The sequence below is a fragment of the Acinonyx jubatus genome, chromosome A3, assembly GCF_027475565.1.
Source record: "Acinonyx jubatus isolate Ajub_Pintada_27869175 chromosome A3, VMU_Ajub_asm_v1.0, whole genome shotgun sequence".
NCBI classification, from domain to species: domain Eukaryota; kingdom Metazoa; phylum Chordata; class Mammalia; order Carnivora; family Felidae; genus Acinonyx; species Acinonyx jubatus.
In genome coordinates, this window is record NC_069388.1 from 51,381,612 (window position 1) to 51,400,333 (window position 18,722).

The 18,722-nt window shown below is 42.2% G+C and overlaps 1 protein-coding gene across 1 annotated transcript; it reads right to left on the bottom strand.

Annotated features, from left to right (window-relative positions):
• Positions 1-424: 424 nt before the first annotated feature.
• On the bottom strand, positions 425-15,052 carry LOC106977290 (sulfotransferase 1C2). Its single transcript, XM_027069399.2, is given in 8 exon segments — positions 425-706; positions 709-789; positions 3,238-3,418; positions 3,550-3,644; positions 4,078-4,204; positions 7,913-8,010; positions 13,877-14,002; positions 14,436-15,052. Coding segments are annotated over 8 exon segments (888 nt in total). The 5' UTR covers positions 14,587-15,052; the 3' UTR covers positions 425-677.
• Positions 15,053-18,722: the final 3,670 nt, after the last annotated feature.

Below are 18,722 nucleotides of genomic sequence, written 5' to 3' on the forward strand. Positions count from 1 at the left end.
TCAATCTGTGCTGACAGAAATTAGAATAGTGGTTTTATCCAAGGGTAGAGAGATTAACTGGCACTCTGGACACGTTTTCCCAGGGCTGGCTGCATCAAGACTACCCTCAAAGTGTCCCTTCCATGCTAATCAGGTGGAACCCCAGAACCTAGCACAGCTGGAGTTTCTTGAATGACTGGGACAGATATCAGTGATTTCATATTTTCAACATAGATATAACCTAGTATTTGCATATTTACACCCAAGGTATTTTATATTACACACTAGAAAACTAGGAAGCACTTTCCAGAATAATGGAGACCTAAAAAAAAAAAATCTTTGCAGTATTCAAGTCTTTATTTTATATTTTATTTTATTTTACTTTATTTTATTTTATCTTATTTTGTTTTGTTTTGTTTTACTTTATTTTATTTAATTTTATTTATTTTATTTTATTTTATTTTATTTTATTTTATTTTATTTATTAAGCCATTTTATTTCTTACTTTGGAAAGGATGGTTGAGAAAATAAGCATTAGACATGATCCTTTTGAAAAATGAGGTTGGTAATAATCACAGAGACAGTGGTACCACAATTGTATATTTTTACAATATGCTTTCAGAGATTCTTTGGGCTTCACTGAAGGATTGAAGATAGCTTCCCCATTCTTGTCATCTACCTTTCTATGTACATCTTGTTCAGAGTTCCATGCAGAAATTTATTGAGTTCCTTCCATCTTTTGTCTGTAGATTTCATCAAATCTTTCACTCTGAACCACAGTGAAGTGGTTTTTCCAATCCCCCACAGTTCCTAGAAGAGGAAAACCAAGGTTGACAACACGTTTGCCTTTCTCCACCTCCCCCTCGATGCCTACCCTTCCACTTGCAGCCCTCTGATCTAAGAAGGACCCTAGCATGCTCTGCACAGGGGGTGGACTCTTAGCTAGAGTGGACAATTGCCTCAAAGGTGCTGGTGCTTGGCCTCACTTGTGATATATTCACATAATGGACCACTGCACAGAAATGACACAGGCCAATGGAGGAATCTCAGATGTTACACTGAGTGATAGACACAACACACAAGAAGGTACATACTGTATGATTTCTTTTATATGAAGTCTAAGAACAGGCAAAATCAATCTGTAGTGATAGAAATTAGAATGGTGGTTGTATCTGAGGGTAGAGATTAACTGGGGTGCTGGTTATATGGGTGTATACATTTTTCAATATATTGAACTGCATATTTCAGAGTTTGCATTTTTTGGTAAGTTACTTTTCAATTAAAAAAATAACTTTTGGGAAAAATGTCATTGAGACACTGGATATGTATGAGCTTTTTCACCAACTAGTAACTACTAAAATAATGTTAAAAAGGGGAAATACTCTATATGTCCACAGTGCATCTTCTGAAAATTTGTGCAACAGAAATAAAAGCATCAGGACATAACGTGCATACAAAGATGTTTGCTATAACATTATTCATAAAGATAAAATATTAAAAACAAAATAAACTGTGGTATCTTTCACTAGGGGAATAGTTGAATGAGTTATGATGCATCTGTGCTTCGGCATAACATGAGACCACTAAAAACAGTGAGCTATATGGACCTACATGCCTTGCTCTGGAGGGATGTCTGATATTCTGGCAAATGAAGGTGTGAAGTATGACCACATTTGGGTTTTAGCCTTCACCATGTTCTATATTTTTGTTTGCATATGTATGAGCCTGAGGGAAGGAGGGTGTATAGAAAGATAAGTTTGTCTGGATCTGAAGAAGGGCTACTTGCCAAATCATCACCATTGATTATCTGAAGAGAAAAGGAATGGCATTTTTTGGTTTGCTGCACTAGCATGGGATGATGCTGTAAATTCAAAAATGCAACAAAATAAAGTAATAAATTAAAAAAAGAAGAAAAGTTGCAAAGCAGTAGTATACCATGGTTCCTCTGTTGTGCAAAAGAATTCTGTCTTCTTAAATAGAAAGGGAGCCATACTATTGGTGGCTACTTCTGGGGGGCAGGGTTTTGGTGAAGAAAAAAAATTTTTTTTCATTGAAAATGCAATTCCATATTGATCTAATTTTTTTTACAATGATATATATTACTTTTTAAATAAAAAAATGATAAGGCTTTTTTTCCTCAAAAAATATTAGCTGGGGCCAATTAGAATTCCTGTTTTGGGAAGTAGAACTAAAAAATGAAGACAATGAAGCAATGCTCAGTAGCAGTGATAGTTGGAAGTATGATGGCCCATGTGTGGGCCATCATCAAGACCAAGCTATGAGCAGGGGTGCCTGGGTGGCTCAGTTGGTTAAGTGTCTGACTCTGGCTCAGGTCACAATCTTAGAGTCTGTGAGTTCAAGCCTTGTGTCGGGCTCTGCTGATAGCTCAGAGTCTGAAGTCTGCTTCAGATTCTGTGTCTCCCTCTCTCTCTGCCCCTCCGCCACTCTCCCTCTGTCTCTCTTACTCTCAAAAGTAAATAAACATAAAAAAATAATTTAATAATAAATAACGACCAACCTATGAGAAGAAGCCGAGTCAGCAGAAGCTATAAAGTAGAAGTGTAATGGGCAGAGTGACAGGAAGCTGGTCAGTGGAGGAAAGCACTCCTAGCAGATATGTGAAGGGCAGCTGAGTCCTGTAAGGGATGAAGCCTTCTAGCAAAAAGCTGTACCCTCCTGCTGCCGAGGCTCTTACTCTGAGATCCAGGGATCCCCACAAGGTCTAGATCAATGGTGGCTCCTGCTCTTAACTACCTGTAAGACTGCATTTCTCTTATACCTCTGCCTGACTTCTCCTAACAAACCCTTGTTTCTTACAACCAAATACCCCAGAGAGCTCTCTTCTGTAACAAGATTAAATCCCCACCTTATTAGTGGCATATTATTTTTAATAGGCTAAGTGTATTGTCTTGAAATTAATAAAACCTAACATCTTCTTGGGGCACTTCGGTGGCTTGGTTGAGCCAATGACTTTGGCTCAGGTCATGATCTCGCAGTTTGTGAGTTCGAACTCCACATCGGGCTCTGTGCTGACAGCTCAGAGCCTGGAGCCTGCTTCACATTGTGTGTCTCCCCCTCTCTCTACCCACCCCCCCACCACTCACACTCTGTGTCTGTCTCTCAATAATAAATAAATTTTAAAGAAAAAAATAAAAAAAACCCCTAACATCTTCTTGCTAAAAGGCAGACAGATATTACTAGACAAACTGAGTGTTTGGTTTATACTTATATTTATATAGTATTTGAGGCCACACACACCTTTTCTCATGAAGGGGGAAATGGACGGGTCCAGGATGGATTTGGGAACTGTAGATCGATTTGTCATGGGATTTTCTTTCATTTTCTCAAATGACGTCTCTTGGACAATTTTATCTAGCACTGTTTCATGCAAGCTCTTTCCCATGAACTGCATCACTTTCTGAATTTCTTGCTTTGGGTCCTGTGGTGAGGGTAACATTACATTGGAATGGAAGATGGTATCAGGACACACATAAATTCTTCAGGGTGTCCCTCCCAGAGGTGCAGCCCTGAAAGAGCCTAGAGTGATTTTTCTGAAGGGCCATTACTCACCCGTTTTATGTCCTCAAAGAAGAGGAAGAGAATCTGGTATCTGTCTTTCATCTCCCACCATCCCTTTACATGGTCATACCAGGAACCCCAGCCCACTGTAACAGACACAAGAAACATAACACTCTACATAGGGATCACCCGAAGTCCCAGATATATCCTGAGTCCTGATCTGTTTGACTTAGAGGGTGATATTGTATGGTATAGCCTTGGGGTAATTTATCCCAACATGTTACCTAAAATGGATTCATATTTATTGTGTATAATCACATATGCCCTGATATTGGAACAAGGATTCTCTTTGGAATGGGGGTGACTCTATGGGTCAGGTAACCTGGGATAAAGGCTTTCAAATTGGGTGAGAGATATTTGCTGGGACTATGGGTATTCACTCTGAGCTCAGCCAGCCTGCCCTTCTCAGTCCCAGTCTGAGGTAGGACACATATAAGGAGGAACACAACCTTCTAAGGAATCAAATGATTCCTAGATACCTGGATTGGGAATCCAAAGATGTGAAGGATTATCCTTTACCTTTCCCATTGATGAAGGTTTCAAAATACTCTTCCCAGGTGCCAGGGTCAGGAAGCATTTGATTCATCCTTTGGAAATGGTAGTAGGAAACCATGCAGTCTTTGGCATTTCGAGCCACATAAAGGAACTTTGGGGTGACAAGAGAGGAGGGTAAAAGATGGTGTGAAAAGTGAATTCTCACAGAATTCACTCAGTTTGAGCCATGCCAAGGGTGGCCACACACACCTGCCTCAGCTCTCCTGTCTGACAGTTCGACTTGGCCATGACCTCCTCCTCCTCTGGCTGTCCCCTGCTTCTCTGCTGATTGTCCTCTTTATCCAAACTCAGTCCTATTAAGTAGCCTGATTCTTGCTTGCCCCTTTAGTGTCAGAGTCCAATTGTTCTCTAGCAACTATGACCTCCCGTCACACAGAAACTACCACATGCATGTGCTGATGATCCTCCCAACATCTCATCTCAGTTTCCTGGAGAAGCAGGATGACGTCTCGGTCTTATTTCTTTCCTGTTCTCATCAACTCTATTATTATCATCTTGAATCACTTCAGGTCTTGCCCTACAAAGCATCCTGTTTAGGTTTCATTTTGACCACAACCTTGTCTCCTACCCTCTCAGCCTTTCACTTTAACCAAATATGACCCTTAATGATTGCTAAGTACTCAACTCACATTCTGACAGCATCAATCCTGAGCTGGTCTCATTGACTGGTCACCTTAGATCCATAACTAGTCATTTCAATGTTGTTTGTTTGTTTGTTTGTTTGTTTTTACCCTAAAACAGTTCTCAACTAGGAATGATTTTGCCCACTGGGGGACATTTGGCAATGTCTGGAGGTATTTTTTGTTGTCACAACAGGGGGTGGCAGTGCTACTGGCATCTAATGAGTAGAGGCTAGGGATGTTGCTCAACATTTTACAGTGTACAGGGCAGCCCCCTGCCTCTCCACCCAAAAGAATTATCTGGCCCAAAACGTCAGTAGTGCTACTTCCTATATTCTGATGCTTTGACATCCTGGGGCTTTGCTAACCCTGGATGGACTGCCCCTGCCAGGTTTAGCAGGTTACTAGAGATAGTAACAACTCACAATCACGCTCACTTATCACTCCACCAGTCTGGAGCCTGCGTCTCAAACACCTCCCTTATTAGGTTCTCACACTCTGTGCCACTATCCATCTGCTCTAATCACCCCAGGGCCAGGACCACAAAAGCAGGAGCACCATCCCTTCTGCCCCAGAGACTGCAGAAATCATCCAAACTACCCAATCTTAAACCTACTTACCTGCCTCACCCATTCCTTCCTTCGGAAACCAGAATAAAGGCTCTTGACCACATGTTACCCTTGCTCCCTCTGCCTCCTGACTGACCCTGGTGCTTCCTAGGCGTGAGAAGTTTAAAAAAAATCCACCTGAATTCTTAGGCTTTTTAATTTCTGGTTGGCTAATCATTTAATTAATCTTCCTATCTTATTTCTCACTTCCAGCCACAAGGCTCTCCCTTCTCTCCTCAAAACTTCATCCTATTTCCCCCACCAAGTTCATTTATTCTCTCTTTTGTGGTGTCTGTTCTGCACTTCACCTGTTGTTGAATTTGTGTGTGTGAGTGTATTATTAGCTTTTTTTAGTTCAGAAATTGAAAGGGCTAGAAAGAAAGGGACTAAGTAACAGTGTGAAATAGCCACAGGTAATTAATAACACATTTTTTTGGAAGGTGCATGACAATAAGTGGCGACAAAAGCTATTTCTGTGGCAATCTCACATCCCACAAACCCTGACAAGAAATTTGATTGTCAGGGCTTGGGTTCTACTTCCAGTTTTGCGGTCGTGGTTCAGGTCTGAGGAACACCATCTTTCTAACGCTGGTGCTTTTTATCCGAAAGCACAGACCATGGTGATGGAGCTTAAGGCCACAAACCCGGAGACAGCGAGAGGGAGAGAAGAAGGCTTGGCTTGTGAGGGTCAGTCCTGCAGGCGCAGATTCGCGATAGGGTCCTAGTGCACAGCAGGAGCGGATACCCTCCCGCGGGCAGAGGACCCAGAAGCAAGTGGGGAGATGAAGTGGGACGGGGCGCCTCCTCTCTCACCCACGGCGGTCTCTTTGTCCCCGTGGCCACCCTGCTGCAGCCAGCCCAGGCACCCTGGCCCTTCCGGGGCCTCGGCGGCCCCTCGGAGGCAGCACGTGCTGTGTCCTCCCAGGTCCATGTGAGAGAGCCACCGCAGGTGTTGGCAAATCAGAGAGCTTTGGTTGGATTTTTATAGCAGATGCTTATATATTATTTCAGTCACAGAAATCCTGATTATTTGTTTAACTTAATAAAAATTATGCTTTAAAAATAGCATCTTATTCCCTTCTTTGATTTTTGATTCAATCTTTCAATTTTCTTACACAACTTATATTTCTATATCTGGTCATTTTGATATCTGAAGTCCTTGAGGTCCAACCCTGCTGTTTGTTCTTTCTGAAGACTCTTTCTCTTGCTGGCTCGTTCCTTTTGTTGTTGTTGTTGTTGTTCAGTTTATTTGTTTGGTTGGTTTTTAATATATTTTTAGCTTGTTCCTTTGTATATTTTGTAATGTGAGATGGTCGACTCAAGAGGGAGCACTGCAAGCAGAAGGTATGCCCCCCTCCCCCCGACCATCCCATGTTTGTGTTTGCTGGTCATCCTGGGGATGCCACCAATGGAACCACCTTATACAGTTTCTCAGCATGGGACTTCTTGGACAATGCAAGAAGTGCAGCTTGAATTTCCTCCTTTGAAGAGGAGACCTTCAAAATGTGGCCACACATTTTCAGGGAAGCTGAGAGCCCAGGTCAACACAGAGAGACTTCCGTCCATTGACAGTGAAGCCCTTCAGCTGTCCCAGCTTGGGCTCCTTACTTTTCTGGTTCCTTCTGCTCTGGGATTTGCCCCTGTGCAGCCATTGAAACTCATGCTGCTGCATTCTCCAGGTCATCAAATACCCACAGGACAGCTACAGTGTCATTGACCTCTCTGAGTTCCAGTGCCCTCTTCATTGTGGGACTGAGGGATTTCCTCAACTGTATCTGGATCTCAGTTACACATTTACAAGGAAACTTGTCATTTGTTATGTGTAATTGCTAAGTGTTTTATACAAGAGGTTTCAGGGTGTTTAGTCTTAACATAATCCCAGAAATGGAGGTTCTTGTTCCCTTATATAACTTTACTGAAAGGACCCACATAATCGCTATTGTTCCCTAGAAATACACCCTTCCTAGCCCTTTGTTCCCTTCATTCCCACCTTTGAGAAAACTTCCTTAACATCGCTGGCTGACACCTCAGTTTCTTTCCTTGACCTAATTCATTTGTTTTTCATTCAGCAAACACATTTTGAATGTCCTCTATGTGCCAGGAACTGATTAGACGCTGAATACAGAATAAAGTCCCAGAAGCAGTAAAGCTAAGAGCCCAGAGTTTACTAGAGGTTAAGGCCAACTGCTCCCCTCAAGAAACACTGCTCCATCTATTTACCCTTTTAAACAATCATCAGGGTTTTTTTTCTCCTCACTTTTTCTTCTGTCCTCTATTATGAGAATTCCATTGCCCACACCCTTGGATCAACTGTGGACACTCACTATCTCTTGTTATCTCCAAAAATTCGTCTGTACCTTCAAACAGTCCACATCTTATTTGAAAACATTCAGGTGAATATCCTGCTGAGTATAGAAGTTTACATTTTCTCTTATTGCTGATCAACAGCAATACTGCAGAGATAGTGGAGAAGTAAACATGATGTCAGTGTTGTGAGTTAGGGTCTGGCGGATTTGCTCTCAGGAGGGTTAGTTTCCCCGCCTGTCCCCAGGGAAGCTATTGCTGTCTTACCTTGCAGTTATTTTCCCAGAAAGATGGAAGCAAGAGCTGAATTGGAAGGTGAGTCCTTAGTATCCGTGGAGAGGGCATTGCTTTGGCTTTTTCCACCCCTTTGAAGTAAATCAAGAGGAAACATCTGTGTAATACAAGTACTGCATGGGGGAACTTATATTCTGGGCTCTGTCCAGAATGTCCCATCACCCTCCACCCCCATCTTTCTGCTTATCTCTTGACTTCCTTTGGGATTTCATAATAAGATCGTTTATTTTACCATCACTTCTGTAGACTCAAACAGCTTGAGAGTTGGAAGGGAGCTTAGATTAATTTACTCTGTCACTTCCAGGATGTGGAGACAGAAGCTGAGAAGGGACAAGTGAGTTCTTATTGTAGCAGAGCCAGGGGGAACCAGAGTGCAGGCCTCTCTTGCCTCCCAGCCAGTGCCCACCCCTGCGTGTCTGCAACAGGCTGCCCATGTACTTGGCCCATGTGCTAGTCACTTGTTTCATCTCTAAAAACATATGTACTTGATGTCACATGAGTTGTGATTTCCACTCTGTCCTCTGAAACACTGACTAGACACTTGCTCTGTGCAATCATTGTGTTAGACTGAGGGAGGGGATGTGAGATAATAGAAAATTTATATTTGTCTCTGCTTCTGCTTCTCGGCACAGAATTCCTGAAACCTCTATAATTTCCTGGGTGATAAGGGTGCCCTGCTTTTTGAAAAAAGTTTTTTTAATGATTATTTATTTTTGAGAGACACAGAGAGAGAGAGAGAGAGAGAGAGAGAGAGAGAGGAAGTGCATGAGCAAATAAGGGGCAGAGAGAGAGATGAAGACACAGAATTGGAAGCAGGCCCCAGGCTCTGAGCTGTCAGCACAGAGCCCAATGCAGGGCTTGAACTCATGAGGTGTCAGATCATGACCTGAACTGAAGTTGGATGCTTAACCAACGGAACCACCCAGGCACCTCAGGGTGTCCTGTTCTAATGAGTTGACTCTAGGTGGGCTCCTAGATGGAGGCTGCTCACCAGCAAGACCAGCCATGATTAGAAGCTTGGAATTTTCAGCCCTATCCCCCATTCTTCAGAGAGGGAGGAAGGGCTGAAAATGGAGTAAATGATAGATCATACCTGCACGATGAAGCCTCCATTAAGTCCCTAAAGTCTGGGGTTTGGAGAGCTTCTGGGTTGGTGAACACATGGAGACTGGGGAGAGTGCTGCTCCTTTTGAGCAGCTCAGACCATGTGCCTCTTCTGTTTGGAAACCTTCTACACTCAAGGTGGTTTTTCACACTTGCTCCCCAAGCTATGTGTTTGAGGTAGGGGATTCAAGGTGGAGTTGAAAGGATGTGTTTCATTCTGGTCATCTTTGATTTTGCTTATTTTATATGTTTGGAACCCCTAATAATTTTTTTAAAACTTGTGGTAAGATACACATAAAGTAAATTTTCCATCTTAACTCTTTTAAAGAGTACAGTTCAGTAGTGCTAATTGCATTCATGTTGTTGTGCAACCAATCTGCTTAAACACTGTACCTGTTAAACACTAACTCCCCATTCCACCCTTCCCCAGCCACTGGCAGCCACTATTCTTTCTGATTCTATGAATTTGACTCCTGTGGATACCTAATATAAGTGGAATCATACAGTGTTTGTCTTTTTTTGGTGACTGGCTTATTCCACTTAGCATAATGTCCTTAAGGTTCATCCTTGTTGTAGCAGGTATCAGAATTTCCTTCCTTTTTAAGACTGAATAATCTTTCATTGCATGTATGTATCACATTTTACTCATCCATTCATCTGTCCTGGACACTTGGGTTTCTTCCATCCTCGGCTATTGTGAATGATGCTTCTATGAATGATGCTTCTCTAGTCTCTGTCTTTAATTCTTTAGGGCATATACGCAGAGGTGGAATTATTGATTCATATGGTCCCAATAATTAAAAAAAATTCTGGTACTGAAAAGAAAAATTAGAAAGCTACTGGTCTATAATTAAAGCCCATATTCCTTAGCAAGACTGTGAAATTGTCCTGCGTCTAGCTCCTTTCCTCAGCTTCCATCGTGTCTCCTGCTCACATGTTACCCTTCAGAGCTATTTACACCTGTTCTGCTTCTCCAGGTCTCTTGTCTTCCTTGCCTATATCTCTGGGCACCTGGTTCGTCCCAGTCACTTTTTAGAGTCTCTCCAGACACTTCCACTGCTAGCAATATAGTGTTCCAGACACTATGAAGACCTCTTCTGTTGTAAAGCACCTGTAAAATCTGATTAAAACACCACAAACATCCTTTAAATGCATAACCAATCTCGCAAGAAAACTAAGAAGGCTCCCCAGGGGCCCAAGTGCAGAGGGACTTGCAAGACAGGGAGGTGAGAAGGAAGAAGAAGATAAGGTTGTGATGACCTGAGCATGTTTGCCCCTCAGATCCTGGGCTCAATGACCCCTGTGTGGGAAGGGGGCTGGTAGTCTTGGGTTTTCATCCTCTTACACGCAACCCTCCCAGCAGGCTTGACCCAGCTCCAGCTTCAAACTTTGCTCCCAAAGAACCCCTACAATAGACAGAGATTCTGCCGGTTTAGGGCTTTACATGGAGCATTCCACCCATGTTTTATTTCACAGATTCAAGTAAATTATATGTTTTCTCCTTCTCTCTCTCTCTGTCTCTTATCAGTGCTTCAGGAGAGCTGGTTGGGGTGGTCTCATTTCCTGGGCACTCTGCCATGAGTGCTCAGCCTCAGGGGGTGAGAAGGGCAGGGGAGAGTGTCCATGAACACACCTCAGGTCATAAAGTCATTCCCGAGCCTGCCCCGTGGAAGAAGAGGCCAATGGAGTAATTTTTGGCCCTAATCATCTGCATGAGAAGCTTGCAGTCTGGCAGGAAAAACACAGCAACAGCAGCAGTAGCAGCTTGTCATTGCAGGTGTCAGCTTCTCCAGGCATTGGTTTTCAGGCACGTTCTTCACTCTGCTGATGGTGTCCTATGCTAACCTCTACCCAACATACCCATTCCTTGTCATCATATGGTCTGCCTTTGCCTCCTCCATTGGACCATGAACTATTGAAGGCAAGTGGAGGTATGGAGTTGTATATGCAGCCCAGGGCCTGTAGTATAAGTTCTTGTTGAGCTGTAGGAGTTATTTCTAGATCTCACCTATATACAGTTCTCTCTCTCTCTCTCTCTCACACACACACACACACACACACACACATGCACCTTTTCAAATTATTCCCGGCCTTGCTTTTATTAGGTCATATATGCAATGCTTTAGATGTCAAACAGCTCTGTTGCTAGGAGTTGGTGGGAGGGTAGGAGGGCTCCTGGGAGAGAGACTGACCACGCGGGACACAAACTTCCATTACATCCAGGAGTGTCCACTCACTCTTGAACCCTCTGAGGGTGGTCGGTATACTTGACCAACACCCATCAGTCTATTTCAGCAACCATATTACCCTCCTAATGGTAGCCCTCACCTCAGGTGGCAGGGACCATCTGCTCTTAAATAAAACTACTGCCTAGCCGAGTCTTTACCCAGCCTCTGTCTGTTTATAGCTGGAAAGACCATAACCCTTTTCAGTGTTTATCACATCTTTGGACATGGGGCACCTTGTTTTTTTTTAATTGTTTATTTATTGTTGAGAAAGACAGAGAGAGAGAGAGAGAGAACAGGGGAGGGGCAGAGAGAGAGAGGGAAACACAGAATCCGAAGCAGGCTCCAGGGTCTGAGCTGTCAGCACAGAGCCTGATGTGGCGTTCAAACTCAAGAACTTGAGTCAAAGTCAGACGTTTAACTGACTGAGCCACCCAGGCACGCCAAGGGCACCTTGTTTTGTAAAGATCCATCTTGATTTCTGTATGATGTGCCATGCTGGGCTATTGGTTATTATCCTTTCTTGAATTCTGTAGCTACTGGCATTGCCTTGAGAGAAGCTTTATCCTGCTTTTTATGCTGACTTAACAATAGCATATGCTTATGCTGGATACTCTGCTCCCCACTGCCAAGAATGCCTCACTAGAAATCATGTTTAGGATTTTTTCCCTCTCTTTAATCTCCCAGATTGTCAGAGGTAAGATGATGGTGGCTGGGGTTGAATGTAGAAATAAGATAAAAAACTGGGCTTGGATGACCAAGGAACACATGCCCTTGTGGGGCAAGGGATTTAGCCTAAGAGGTGATCGGGAATACCTAACACTTAAATGGTATCTACTCTGTGCCAGGTGTTGTTTTAAGCTTTTGACACATATTAACTCATTTAATCCCTACAATGACTTTTTAAAGTAGGCACCAATTCTATTGACATTTTGCAGCTGAGGCAATTGTATCACAGAGAAGGTAACTTGCTAAAGGTCACTGAGCTGAGTGAGTGATGGCATCAGGATTTAAACCCTTGTTGTCTTTATTCATTATACCATCCTGCTGCTCAAGGGATCAAAGGACCAGACACCAACAAAAATGGAAGGCCCTGGCTACACACAGAGTGGGGTCACAGTTAAGCAGGCAGAGAGTACTCTGCGTGCAGTGTCAGAGACTCACAGGTAGTTCAGAGCAGCGATCAGACCAGGCACTGGATTGCTAAACTAGTGAATAACCAGACAGACAGGAATTGAGGGTCAAAGGAGTCTGAGTGACTAGGCAAGTAGAACCAGAAGGACAAGAAAGTACCTAAGGCTATTCTAACTTGGACACAAGTTTAAGGTTTGATGGGCATCAGATAAGGAACTTCTCTATCACAAGGCATTGGTAGCTCCGTCCACAATTGGTTCAACACTAGAGTTGTGCTGCCTATAATATTGCAGCTCTAGCTAGTTGTGTTTCCAGTTTTTCATTGTGCTGTCCTATGCAATACTGAAATAGCAAAGTAGGTGTTCCTCTTATCCTTGTTCTGTAACATGCTTCCAGCAGCTGCCAGTTACCTGGAATGGCTTCTTTTGCCTTCTGGTTGCCTTTTTTTTTTTTTTTTTTTTTTTTTAATTTCAAGAAGTGTATTGAATTCCAAGAAGTTCTGGTTGTCTTTTTGTCTTTTTTTTGTGTGTTTTGAATACTCAATTCTAGGTTGAGTATTACCCTAAAAAAGCCTCCCTACAGAACAGAAATAGTTGGCTGCAAACGCATTATTTTTGATGATTATCTGTCACTTTCTTGGCTGCTCTGGAATTTTGTATGGTGGAGTAAGGAGAGGAGAGAGTGCAAATTGTTTCATAAATAGCTCTCTACCTTCTCTGTGTGTTCTATAGTGTGATGGTCAGAGGGAGCATTTAAGAAGAAAATAAGGCAACTCCTTTTTACTTAGATTCACTTTTGGCAAATAATTTTAGGTAATATGTAGAAAGAATGATAGAGGGAGAAAGGAGGAAGAGAGAGGAAGAGAATGGGATAAGGAGAGCCACTGGAATGCCCTTGAGTAGGTGAATGGATAAATTGTGGTACATCTAAGCAATGGAATATTAGCACTGAAAAGAAATGAGCTATCATGCCATGAAAATACATGGAGGAAACTTAAATGCACATTGCTGAGTGAGAGAAGCCTGTCTGAAAAGGCCACATACTGTATGATTCCAACTATATGATATTCTGGAAAAGGAAAAACTGGAAAGAGTAAACAGATTAGTGGTTGTCAGAGGTTGGGGAGAGAGGGAGGGATGAACGAGTGGAGCGCAGAAAATTTTTAGGGCAGTGTAGCTACTCTGTGTGGTATTACAGTGCTGGATCCAGGTCATTATACATTGGTCCAAACTCATAGAATGTACAACATCCAGAGCAAACACTGGGCTTTGGGTGATTATGATGTGTCAGTGTAGGTTCATCAATTGAAACAAATGCACCATCTGGGGGAGGGGGTAGATATTGATAATGGAGGAGGCTATGCATGTGCGGAAAATCTCTGTGACTCTACTTTGTTGTAAATCTAACACTGCTCTAAAAAAATCTTAAAAGAAGAGAAAGAATGGAGTCATAGCAATAATGGGGGAACTCTCACCAGAAGGCTGGGGTGGCCGAGCCCACTCGATGAATGGATGGCGGTGTTGAATTACGGCTCTCTGACATTTCTCCACATCTCCATTCTGCTCAATCATGTCCACAATTTCCTGAATCCACGTGGTCCCTGGGGCCCAAATGGAAAGGGCGAGATATAGAAACTGGTTAGACAATCTGTCTTAAGTGTCCTGGGTGAAAAAGGGGACGTGGAGACTGATGGTGTTTGGTTCAACCTCCCCTCAGGTCAGGATCCTGTCCTGAACGTCCATGTGGGAAAACCCCACAAGGTCTCTATGGACAGAAGGAGCTGCATGACGTTGTCACCCAAGAGCAATCCATAATAGAGCACAACAACCTGGGTCCTCTAAAGCCATTATGCTTGACCCTAATAAACCCAGGGACATTAGGCATCCCAAGATTGCCTCATCATGGAATAGCAAGAAAGAGCAGCTTTCCTTGAATGAGTGAGTGCACTGTATCAAGGGGGATTATAACTGACATGAGCAGCCCTTTCTTACTCCACAGGCTGAAGTTTGGTTGTCCCCTAACCCCACAGTCACCTGATTTAGGGTAGGTACAGATGAGGAGATCATCTGGCTTGGCCTCAAAGTTCTGGATCTGGCTCCAGTTGTCCACAGTGCTAGCCTGCAGGGGGATCCCTGCCACCTCTCTCAGTTGTAGCTGTGTCCTCAACTCTGTGGTCAGGGCCATACTGTCTTGCAATGGGAGGGGGAGTCCCTGTGGGCACAGGATAGAGGACTTTTAAAACAATTGCGGTAAAATACACATAACATAAAATTTACCATTTTAACCATTTTTAAGTATCCAGTTCAGTGGTATTAAGTACATTCTCATTGTTGTGCAGCCATCACCAACATCCATGTCTAGAACTTTTTAATCTTCCCAAAATGAAACTACACCATTAAACACTAACTCCCCATAGTTCTTTTCCCCTATCCCCTTCTACTTTTTCTATGAATTTGTCTACACTAGGTTCCTCATGTGAATGGAATCATACAATATTTGTCCTTTTGTGACTGGCTTATTTTACTTAGGATAATATCTCCAAAGTTTATCCATGTTGTACAATGTGTCAGAATTTCATTCCTTTTTAGGGCTGAAAAACATCCCACTGTGTGACAAAAACTACATTTTGCTTTTCATTCATCCATGTATGGACATTTAGATTGCTTCTAATGTTTGACTTTTGTGAATAATGCTGTTATGAACATGGGTATTTAAATATTTCTTCAAGATCCTACTTTCAATTCTTTGGGGTATATACCCAGAAATGGAATTGTTAGATCATATGGTAATTTTATGTTTAATTGTTTGAGAAATTGCCATGCTGTTTTCCACAGTACACAGTACACTATTTAACATTCTCACCAGAAAGGCACAAGGGTTCCAATTTCTTCACATCTTCAACAATATTTGTTATTTTCTGTTTATTTTATTTATTAAGTGTATGTTTAAAATGTTTTTAATTTCTAGAATAGTCATTCTAATAGGTATGTGGTGATATTTCATGTAGTTTTGATTTTCATTTCCTTAATGATTAGTGATGTTGAGCATCTTTTCATGTGCCTATTTGTCATTCATATATCTCTTTTGGAGAAATGTCCATTTAAATGTTTAGCCCATTTTTTGAATCAGGTTTTTTGTGTGTTTTGTTCTATTGAAAGAAATATATGAAATGCACAAAATGAGAAAGCCAGGAGAATGGGCCACTATTACTCCAGAATAATTGGCTACTGTGATCCCAGAAGACATTTATTGATACTGCTAGTAATTAAATATTACTTAAAAGCTAACATTTATTGAACACTTCAATTTGCATGTGCTGGGATGAGTTCCTTGTATACATAAATTTAACTATTGTATATAAATTCAGTGCCAGGACTTTAGAGTTGAAAGCATCCTTACAGGAAATGTTCCATACTTACTGGAAATTGAATAAGAGAATCTGGCCCAGCCTTTCCAGGCAGTGGGTGAGAGGGAGTTTGTGCTACCATAGTAAGGCTCGTTTTCAAGGTTCTACTCTCAGAGTGAGGTAAATCTCTTAGAATGGAGACTATGTTTTAAGAAAATGAAAGATGAACTATTTCCAAAAAAAAAATTGAAGTGTAAGAAACAGCTGGTTTGACAATATGTCAAAGAAGGTAGAGTTTGGATAATATCAAAATTACCATGTGATCAACATTAAGAGGGAGGTGGGAAGAGAACTAACATTTCTTTAAAAAAATATTTTAGTGTTTATTCATTTTTTGAGAGACAGTGAGAGACAGAGCATGAGTAGGGGAGGGACAGAGACAGAGGGAGACACAGAATTGGAAGTAGGTTCCAAGCTCTGAGCTGTCAGCACAGAGTCCAATGAGGGGCTCTAACTCACCAACCATGAAAATCATGACCTGAGCTGAAGTCGGACGTTTGACTGAGCCACCCAGGCATCCCAAGAGCTAACATTTCTTACAGGCCTTCTATGTTAGATCTTTTATAGACTTTTCTTTTCTCTTTTAATTCATATCACAATTTTATAATTTACATTCATAAATGTGAGGAAGCTGGGAGTCACATGATCAATAAGTTGTCCAAGGTTGTAGCCAGTGTGTGTCTGCAAATTCCAGATTCCTTTAAAAAAATTAGCTCTCTTGTTTTTTATTGTGAGTGTATATATGTACCAGAAAATTTGGAATAAGCCCAAATGTATGAAGAAAAATTATTTTTATGTTTTTATGTTTTTTTCAAATATATATTGATATGTCTATATTGAGGGGCACACACAATTATAATCTACAATATAAACATATTCCAAAAAAGATGGGATTCAGAGAGCTTCTCAGCTGATGAACACGTGGAGGTGCTGGAAGCATGGTACCCCTGGAGAAAGCATGGAAACTCATGCCCCTTCCCACACACCTTTCCCTATGCATCTTTCCCATCTGGCTGTTCCTGAGTTATATCCTTTTCTAGTAATCCAGTAATATATTAAGTGAAGTGTTTTCCCAAGTTCTATGAGCCATTCTAGCAAATGAATTAAATTCATGGAAGGGGTCATAGGGACCTTCAACCTAAAGGTAGTTGGTTAGTGGGGTGACTTGGTGGCTCAGCTGGTTAAGTGACCCACTCTTGATTTCACCTCAGGTTGTGATCTCATGGTCATGAGATCGAGCCCCATGTGGAGCTCTGCGCTGAGTGTGAGTCTTCTTTAAGATTCTCTTTCTCCCTCCTCCTCTGCCTCTCCCCCCATTGTGTGCACACTCCCCCATGTCAAAAATAAATTAAAAAAAATAAAAAGTGGTTGGTTAGAAACACAGGCTGTAATATGAATTTGTGACTGGCATGTGAAGTCAGGGTTGAGGGGAGCAGTCTTGTGGGGACTAAGCCCTTAACCTGTGGGATCTGATGCTATCTCTAGGTAAAGAGTGTCTAAACTGCCAGTATCCAGAAAATCTGAGGATTGCTTGGTAAACCGCCCCCACCCTGCCCCATATCTGGTCCCAGAAAGTATAAAGTATGTATGAAGTATGCTACTTAAGTAGCATAAACGAGAGGCACAGAAAGAGTTCTTCCTTTACAGGCATAAAAGCATAAAATTTCCACTTGAGAAACCAGCTGGAAACTTTGTCATCCCTTCAGGTCAGGGGCCTCCTTTGTGAAGCTGTCTCTGACTCCATGGACAGAAAGAGTTGTCCCTTCTCATGGGATCTTGTAGCATTTTGTGTGTAGATTTTATAGCTCTTACTCCACTGTCCTACAATTACTTCTTTCTTTTTCTAGCCATCCTGAAGCTCAGGGACCTACCTGGTCTAGTCCCCTTTGTAGGCTCAGCATGTAGGGGAGAGATCCAGGTGGGAAGGAGAGATGATATTATGGGACAGGGATTTTGGAGATTTTTGACTCAGCTTCCTGAATTTCTAGACTTACATTGTTAAGCTGGTATTTGTTGGTTATAAATAACTTTTATTTTTTAGGTTCCTTAAAATATTCTCTGGCTTTAGTTAAGCACTTATATTTATATCAATATAGCAGCACCTACATACAAATTTGAAAAATAAGTCAGTGAGTTGAGGATTTCTTTTAAGCCATATTCTTACCTTCAAGTTCCAGCTGAAAATCGGCAGCCCAAAGTCCTGACCAAGGGTCAGTGGACACACAAAATGCATTCCAAGGAAGCAGGGTAGCATTCCCTGGGTATGGCAATTGCAGAGGCTCAAATTACCACTGTGTCTGAGGCATACGGGGCCTTCAGCAGGTAAAGGCCCTTTGGGGGCTCTTGGCATCCATGTGGTAAGTTGGAGACATTCCTGGAAGAATTAGTCCTGAACAGGAACTAGCCCTGTGACCTGGCCTGATGTGGAAGAAATGTAAACAAGGTCAAATGTGGCTTTGACCACTCTGCAAAAATATCAGCTCCCTTGACTTGATGCAAACTTGAGGGTTGTGTGGATGTTCCTTCCTCTGAATTGGCTTCTCAGTATCTGTGCATGCTCGGTGGATAGCTGAGTTTGGCAGCAGAATCCAGCTTTCAAGTTGCTGCAGTTTCTCTGCCTGGCAGAGAATCTAAAACACCTGGGCCTGTGGGAAAACAGGAAGTTGGCTTCAGGAGCAGATGCATCCAGCTCCAGGTAGACTCTTGCTCCTTTGGTGTTCTTTCGTTTGACTTCTTAGCCTGACTCCCTGTGAGTGACAGTTCCTGTCTCCAACTGATGTTTTAAGATTAAAACCAGCAATATTAATGAAAACACCTTTCCTAGTACATAGTAAGTGCTTAAAATGCTGGTTCTTCCCAACCTGTATTTATCCAAGCCTAAATGCAGAGAGGACAGAACCACAGTCTAGAGCTT